At 35.0% G+C, this 8,652-nt stretch overlaps 1 protein-coding gene across 7 annotated transcripts; it reads left to right on the plus strand.

Annotated features, from left to right (window-relative positions):
* The first annotated feature begins 114 nt into the window (after positions 1-114).
* On the plus strand, positions 115-8,278 carry LOC115963456 (probable serine/threonine-protein kinase WNK3). 7 transcript variants are annotated; one of them, XR_004085834.1, is made up of 9 exons: positions 115-218; positions 2,813-2,957; positions 3,206-3,243; positions 3,551-3,778; positions 3,873-4,096; positions 4,198-4,355; positions 6,093-6,489; positions 6,603-7,939; positions 8,014-8,278. XR_004085834.1 is itself a non-coding variant. In XM_031082455.1 (9 exons), the coding sequence occupies exons 1-9, from the start codon at positions 169-171 to the stop codon at positions 7,451-7,453; spliced, it is 1,944 nt and encodes a 647-aa protein (XP_030938315.1). In that variant the 5' UTR covers positions 116-168; the 3' UTR covers positions 7,454-8,278. The 7 variants fall into 7 exon arrangements, 6 of the variants coding, with proteins under 6 accessions (XP_030938310.1, XP_030938315.1, XP_030938311.1 ...); XM_031082455.1 differs by having other exon boundaries at positions 116-218; positions 3,873-4,024; positions 6,093-6,276; positions 6,352-6,489; positions 6,603-8,278; XM_031082451.1 differs by having other exon boundaries at positions 117-218; positions 6,093-6,276; positions 6,352-6,489; positions 6,603-8,278.
* Positions 8,279-8,652: the final 374 nt, after the last annotated feature.

The following is an 8,652-nucleotide window of genomic DNA, read 5'->3' on the forward strand; positions in this document are numbered from 1 at the left end:
TATATATGTGTGTGTGTGTGTGTGTGTACGTGTATATATATTGATTCATTATCTTTGTGTTTTCTTGGACGAACCCAGGTTTAAGCTTCAAGAGTCGTGAAAACTGAGGCAAAGTTAGGCACCTAATCCTAAAGATTTGGTTTTTTTAGTTCAAATCACAACATAGAAATGGGCAACATGCCGTGCGTACCCATGCATTGCTTCTCTAACAACAAAAGGTATATTCATTTTTCTGATGCCTAATTACAACTTCTCTTTCTTTCTTTTTGGCTGCTTAAACTCATTTATCTAAAGAAGGCCTAAATACAAGTCTGTGGATCAATTAAAACTTAAAAGGTACGTGCAAAAGATTTATGATTGTAAATTTGTAATACTTTTGAAGAATATATGACTCTTATTAATGGTTATCGTACGGTCATCCCATTTCTATTGAGCTTTCGTTAGTCAATAATGTTAATATTATACATTTTCACACATACTTTGCCACAACAATTCTAACGCTATTGTTTGTTACTTGTTAGCTATATCAATTAGCCCATTATGAGTCTAGAATGGTTGGTGTTAAGGTACCATATTGCCTGTTCACTCTCTTGAATAGTTGGTGAAAGACCACCCACATGTATGAGTATTCTTGCCTCAAGAAGTCCTCTTTTTTATTGTTTACTGCCTTTCCTTCTTTCTTACAACAAATTAAAAAAGAATGATGGATTGGAGCCTAAGTTCTCTTCTATAAAAGGAATCGGACATATCACTAAACTACAAAACTATTAGCTGAATTTAGGTGTTTCACTTGCATGTGTTTTTTTCTTTTTCTGGTATGCCAAAGTTTTTTTAGAAAGAAAGAAAAATCTCCATTCTTGATGTTAGTCATTTGTTAAATTCATGGGAATTGAGAGCGTCACCCACATTGCTATAAATGTTTCAAATTCATATATTTGTTATTTGATACTATAAATGACCTAATAGTTTTTTTTTTAAAATACTTTTGTATATCTTCTTTTTTTTTTTTTTAGAGAATCATACTTTGGTATATCGATAGTTCAGAGTTTGAATAATTTATTTTGTACTCATGTAACTCATCACATGCTTGGTTGATTAAAATAATATATTTACTAGCCTTTTTTTAACAAGATAAAATTTCTACTCTAATCTAATCTGAGTGTATATGTGTGTAAAACTCCCTCCTAGAAACTTTAATCTCAGCTTTTGCCCCCCACACCCTACAAGCATTTATACTTGTGAAGTGACCACCGCACCAAGGATGCGCGTTGGTTAAATTTACTAGTCTTTGAATTACTGAAAAGTACTCTTTAGTTTATGAATTTTTATCCCCTTATATAATAAATTTTATATATAATGATATATAGTTTTTCCTTTAGTTTTTTATTTTTCTTTTTTTTTACTTATATAGTTTTGTTGGGGATGGGATTTAAGTCCTAAATATCTTAGTTAAAAACACAAAAAAGTGTCAATCGAGCTATAAAACTTTTGGCATATAGCAAAATTATATAACAGCCCTCTCATATTTGCATTAGTCCAACATCTATCTCATATCTATATTAGCTCAATATTATGTTAACAATATTTTCACAACAATTCCACAATATATCATAGGTAACAAGTTGTTATTGGCTAGTTCTGATAAACAAAAATGTGATTTCAGTGACGAGCCCAAATTAAAATTAGTAACAACTAGCCCCATCGGATTTGGTGTGAAATTATCATGAAAATGTTGTAATTATAGCATTACTCAAAAAAAAATATTTCACTTCTAATAATTACATGAGAGAAAAAAAATGTTTTTTCTACTCATTATAATGAGAGAGATAGGATTTTATTTTATTTTATTTTGAAAAACATTAGGGTTTGAATGTGGACACTTTCATTAAAAACATTAGGGATGCTAGTCGAGCTACAAGCTTTAGGCCATAAATTAACAGTGTTAGTGACACAACATATTACATATTTTTTCTCTTAAAAGAAATATCTCATAACTTTTCACAAGATGTTATGATTGTAAATTGTGATAGGTGGAAGCATTCATAAAATTTAGTCTTAAAAAAAATATAAAGAAGCGGTTACATAAATTTTGGAAATGTTATTAATTTTGCATTCATCAGTTAAAAACTTAAGCAATACTTAAGTAGTTTCAGAGCACCATTCCAAGCTGATGGTGGATCTTATCGTGAGACCCACGTATTAAATCCGCTCACTTTGTAAGAGTTCAGAGTGCTCCGAGACTACCTAAGTTTTTTACCCCCCAAAAACTTACTAAAAAAACGTTGTGTGAAATGGATTGTATATAGATAGATTTACTGTTGGTAATCATACCTGCCACAATCAAGAAGTGGTGGCTAGTTGTTGCCATCTCAGCAAAATCACTTCTCTTCTGGCTGGGTCCCCCACCCCATATTCTTGGGAAAGTAGGTCCCACTATCTGCATTACCCAAAAGGCCAAAACTTTCCCTTTTTTAGTTTTCAGTTTTAACTTTTCACATATCATAATCCAAAAAAAAAAAAAAACGAAAAACGAATTACAACAAGTCAATTGGACACACTCAAATGGCTGATTCGCTCAGCCATTAATAAAGCTTCTTCTCTTCGACGAAACAGCTCTCTCTCACGCTTCCTCATCTTCTTCTTCTTCTACTTCTTACTCTCTCTCTCTCTCTCTCTAGGATTTATTACTCTTTGTTGATTTTCTCATCTGGGTATCATTTGATTCTTCAAAAACCGGTTTCTTTTGCCATTTTTTTGACTCGGTTCATTGTGACTTTTGCTTCAGTTTTTGAATTCTGATCTGGGATTTCAGTGAACTAAGTATTAGGGGGTATCCGATTTCGGTGTGTGTGCTTGGATTGGAGCCGAGAATGCCACAGGACTTGTCGTCCGACCACGACCCAGACGATTCAGACACCGAGTTCATTGAGGTTGATCCCTCTGGTCGATATGGTCGGGTCAGTTAATTCCTCTACTTCATTCAAAATTTCAATTTTTGTTTTTTGGTTTAATCTATGTTGCTGTTTATAATTGAAGTGTTTTTTCAATTTGTTCAAATATTATTTTTGCTTGGAAAATTAGTCAATGCTTCATTTCTCTTTGATTAATGGCTTTTTAGTTGTTCAAAGTACAAGTAGGGTTTGATTTGTTTTGGTGATTTATTGATGGGTTTTTTTTTTTGTTTAATTGAATGGTGGTTTTGCAGTACAAAGAGGTTCTAGGTAGAGGAGCTTTCAAGAAAGTGTATCCTTGTGTTCTATATGCTATGTTAAATTCTGAATTTATACTAAACCTTGCAATTAGGTGCATTGTGAATAATTAGAGTAATGCTAGGACACAACATTTTTTCTTAACGGTTGATGTGGCTGGTTGTGATTGGAACGACACACTTTCACTTGGATCCACCACTGACACCAGTTTTATTATGCACAAATCATAACAGGCCATATCAACATTTATGAAAATATTGTGTCCCTAGACTTATTGGAAAAATCAAGGTTCATTATATGTGGAATATTTTTGTGTCCTTGATCCAAATATGGGAATTTAGATATCGAGCATTTGATGAATTGGAAGGAATTGAAGTAGCTTGGAATCAGGTTAAGGTGGCAGATATATTACGGAACTCTGAAGATTTGGAGCGTCTATATTCAGAAGTTCATTTACTCAAGACTTTGAAGCACAAGAACATAATTAAGTTTTACTACTCATGGGTCGACACAAAAAATGAGAGCATTAACTTCATTACTGAGATTTTCACTTCTGGAACATTGCGGCAGTGAGATTCTATATTCTACTATAGCTTATTAATTTCCGTTTTTTTGTTTCTGATTTTGCTTTCGTTGAGGGTTTTATTTCTGAATATTGTGTAGATACCGAAAGAAACATAAATATGTTGATTTGAGAGCTATGAAGAAATGGTCTAGGCAGATTCTAGAGGGCCTTCAGTACCTTCACAGTCATGACCCACCAGTTATTCATCGAGATTTGAAGTGTGATAACATACTTGTCAATGGAAATCAAGGTGAGGTGAAAATTGGTGACTTAGGCCTGGCTGCCATTCTTCGCCAGGCTCGTTCAGCTCATAGTGTCATTGGTGAGGATTGTATTATTATTTATTATTTTCCTTTTGAGATTAGACTTATTTTGGAAACTTTGTTACTGGGGGCAGCAACATAATTGCTATTGTGTCTTCAGGTACTCCGGAGTTCATGGCACCAGAGCTTTATGAAGAGGAATACAATGAGCTTGTAGATATTTATGCTTTTGGCATGTGCTTGTTAGAGTTGGTCACCTTCGAGTACCCTTATGTTGAGTGTGCCAATGCAGCTCAAATATACAAGAAAGTGACATCAGTAAGGCCTTAACAATCTTTGATCCTTTCAATTATTATTGCAGTTGAATTTTGTTTTAAAATTTCTATTATGTTTTTACATTGCTTGACTTTGTCTTATTCCAGAGCTTTTGTAGTCTTTGAAAAGCTGTCTTTTTGAAAACAGTAACATGATATGATCATTGGATCCTTTGGATTCTATGTTGCTCTAGAAAATTCAAATTTGTAAAGATATATATGTGTTTGTACAAGTTCAAATTTTGAAGCAAGATAATGGCATCTCCATGTTTATAGTCTTTTCATGCTAATCTTGCTTTTAACCAGTGCATGACTTTACACAGCCAATGTGGGTACATTTGTCATTGGATATTCTAGTCTGTGCAAGATTCTAAATGCAGATGATTATAGTGGATACTTTATGTTCTTGAAATCTTGCATTCTTTTAAAAATGTGCATGCCTTTATACAGTCAATGGGGAGGAGAGCCCCGGGGGGGGGGGGGGGGGGGCGGTGGGGAAATCACCGAATCAGATAGAATTTTTAAGTGTAGAGATAGGTACAGATTGAACCAAATAATATGAGCAGACACTCTTAGGATTTTTTGAAACAATTTGGAAGAAGAGAATCCATGTCATTCTGAGTGCACTGATAGTGGAAGAATTTCCAGCAGTATTTATCATTGCCATTATGGGCTATTATAGGAAATTTTGAAATTCTGTTTAGGATTAGCTGAAAATAAGTCATTGCTGAATAGGATCTCCACTTTCTGGACAATTCAGCCCTTGTATTTAGTTGATGCATGTGAAAGTTGTTAATTGAGTATACGTGTCCTCATTCTGACATAGATCTCCCTTTTCTTTGCTCACATAGGAGCTCTCTCCTAAATTTAGTGAGAGTTGGTGTAGTTTCTAGTAGCTGACCTAATAAAACCTTCTGGTCTATAGAGTTCAAATAGTGTTAGACAACTGATTTATGATTTCATATGGAAATGTGAGATGATTGTTTGATTGAAAGAGAAAGATATAGTTAGGGTCATCCTATCAAATATTCTCAACCACTTCATCGTGACATTTATGATTTTTTTTTTTTTTTTTACTGAAGTTTTTTTGAAATTTTTTAATTTGATGAGTTATAAAAGGTCTTAAGATTGAAAAACACTTGAAGCCTTGGGAAATCCTGTGCAAGAAAAATTATTTATTTTATATTAGTAAATGGGTGAGTTGGTTTTGTATGTGTAAAGGGGATGGGGAGCATTTGCTTCTTCATTGCCCTCTTGCCAGAGAGTTGTGGGATATGATTTTTTTCCCTATTTGGCGTTCAGTGGTGATGCCTTGGGGGGTTATACGTTATAGATTTACCTGCTTGTTAGCAAGGAATATTTGGGAGACATCAGAATGGTGAGAATTGGAAAGCCATCACTCATTGCTTGATGTGGTGTCTTTGGCGGGAATGAAATGCTAGAATTTTGTAGGGGTGTGAACAGACTATTCTAGACCTGTAATTGCAGTTCCTCTGAACCTTTTTTGAATGGATGAAAGCATCAGGATTCTTTTCTTTCAACTTATTAGAGTTTATAAATCGTTGCAATCTTAAGGCTTAGTTGTGAGGTGCATCTAGCATGCGTTGTGTGTATTTGGGCATTCCATCTCTCTTAATAAAACTTATTATTTATCAAAAATTTAGTATCTAGATATTTTCATTACTTATCCAAAAAAAAAAATTAGTATCTAGATTGTCATATCAGTTCTTTTTCTTTCTAGGGAATAAAGCCAGCATCATTGGCAAAAGTGACAGACCCTTCAGTTAGAGCATTTATAGAAAAATGTATTGCAAAAGCCTCTGAACGCTTGCCAGCCAAGGAACTTCTAATGGATCCTTTTCTCCGATCAGATGAGGATTATGAAAGTATAGGGCGTTCTCTAAGTCTTAGAACCCGCCATTCAAGTAAGTTTCAGTATTTTCTACAGATATCAAAGGCCTTTATGTTATTGTCCTCACATTTTGACATGTCAAACACAGAAGGCAGTTTTGATCAGATTGATATTGGTGAAAATGCTAAGGATTCATCTCCTGAGATTAGTAGAGATTTCACAGTTCAAGGTCAGAGGAGAGATGTTCACACAATATTTCTGAAACTACGAATTGCGGACTCCTCAGGTTGTCTATCCATCTCTGTTTCTTTTTAGTTCTTCTAATTTTAAACCAAAAGAAGAAGATATTTTGATTAGCATTTACAGCTGTTAAATTGAAAAGTTTCCACATGGGACCAGGTCATTATCGCCATATCCACTTCCCATTTGATATTGAGGAAGACACTGCAGTTGCTGTTGCTAGTGAAATGGTCGAGGAGTTGGACCTGAGTGATCAAGATGTTTCAACGATTGCTGAAATGATTGATGCAGAAATCCGGTCCCATATTTCAGATTGGGCGTCAAAAGAACTCCCTGAAGATAGTTTTACTGGAGAGGTTGTAAGTTCTGAGAGCAGTGCATCTGAAGCCAAGGAAGATGGCTCTCCCTTCCTGAGTGAGTCTACCCTTGCTGCTGGCAATCTTGCATTGGAAAGATTTCCTTCAGGTCGTAAGTATTGGTCTGACTCACCAAAGGCATTTGGTGGAAGCTCTCCAGCAAAGTCTAGCCCCTCACACTTGTCTTTTCAGGTGGATTCGGTTGCTGCCGGATCTAGCTCAACTGGAGATAATGAAAACTCTCCTGATTCCCATGAAGACACAGAAAATCAATGTTTTGATGCTTTGCATGAAGAGTCTGAGGATGAGCGTGTTTCTGATGATGACAATAATAGTGAAGAGAAGGAAGCTAGTCTGCCTGTTGATCTGCACCTTGGCGACAACAGTAGTGCAGCTGCAGATCTACATTCTAGCAACGGAGGTCATCCTTTGGAAGACAACTATCTTGAATCAGAAGATGTCAAGATAATCGCTGAGAAACTTGAGACTCTGTTAACGAAGCAGCAAGACGAGTTAAACGAGTTAAAGAGGAAGCATGAACTGGCCATATCAGATCTTTTGACAAGACTATCTCCAGAGATCCGTCAAAAGGTTTTAAATATGTGTAAAGAAAAAATACCTGACTATGTAAGGCAGAGTGAGACACAATGCTAAACTTAGCATTTTAAGACAGACCCTATACAAATTGAAAGTGGTGTTTCTCACATCTTCTACTTGCCACTGATTAGAAGTTTAGAATATATCACTAACTTTTCCAGATTAGAGAAACAGTTTTACTCATGTTGGACGGGCTGAAGATGTTTTGTACCCAATGCACAAAGCTCCTACTTTTGCTTAAAGCTCAATAATCTTTCATATGTTGACATATATACAGTTGGGAAACATAAGTTTGTAGCTGCAAATCATGCTGCTGGATGTGTTTAATAGAGAGTTCTTCTGTTTTAAGGGGAATGCCAAATAAGACATGGGTGATTGGTGTTGTATGGAGAGACATGCGGCAAAGAGTTATTGACTCAGAGAGTCATGCTTGTTGAAGAAATTTACTTTTCTAGAGTGGCTCATGATGGGGCAAGCACAAAGATTGAATCCAGCACATTCTTCATTTCGCACACATCAAGCAATGCTGCTGAACTGAGACAGGTCTGATAAATAATCTGTGTATTATAAATCTGCACATTTCGCACACATCAAGCAATGCTGCTGAGCTGAGACAGGTCTGATAAATAATCTGTGTATTATAAATCTGCACATTCTTGAAGATTTACACATCATCATACTAATAGTTTCATAAGGGTAATCAAAATTTGTGGATTGTATACTTGTACATACAATTCCTTTACTTTGTTTCAATTATTTTGTTTGGATTTCTCCAGAATCTGTCAGTTTAGATCATTTAAACGTTTTGGGGTTACTTGTTCATGATTCACTGAACTGTCAAAATAATGTTATGGAAATGCTTGGTCTTGATATCTTTGTCAATTGTCAGTGTATCTGGACTGTGATAAAGATTGTTTCTACTGATTGGAATGTTGGCATATATATCTCTCTATTGTGGAATAGATATAACATGGTTTTTCGACACTGAGATGAGTTTTTCCATCTGAATTTGGAAATTAAGTGATTCTGTATCATGCCTGTATAACTCAATGCAGCTTGAGAAATTAACAAACAAAATGGTCTTATTTTAGGGCACCATACACTTCTTGTTTAGACTACTATTTGTTTAAGTTATGTACTTTTTACGAATCATATCTGATATGAGAATATGAGATAGTTTGAGTGGACTGTGAATTGACTTAAATAATCTTTGTTAGAAAGTTCTTGTATTTACCACGGAGGAATCCTAGTAAAGT

The sequence above is a fragment of the Quercus lobata genome, chromosome 10, assembly GCF_001633185.2.
Source record: "Quercus lobata isolate SW786 chromosome 10, ValleyOak3.0 Primary Assembly, whole genome shotgun sequence".
In the NCBI taxonomy this organism is placed as follows: domain Eukaryota; kingdom Viridiplantae; phylum Streptophyta; class Magnoliopsida; order Fagales; family Fagaceae; genus Quercus; species Quercus lobata.

Bases quoted from the DNA above. Each gene is read 5' to 3' on its own strand.
- LOC115963456 (XM_031082450.1), top strand. From the start codon at position 169: ATGGGCAACATGCCGTGCGTACCCATGCATTGCTTCTCTAACAACAAA. The intron at 3,779-3,872 runs GTGAGATTCTAT...AATATTGTGTAG, and splicing joins ACTTCTGGAACATTGCGGCA to ATACCGAAAGAAACATAAAT. The intron at 4,097-4,197 runs GTGAGGATTGTA...TTGTGTCTTCAG, and splicing joins TTCAGCTCATAGTGTCATTG to GTACTCCGGAGTTCATGGCA.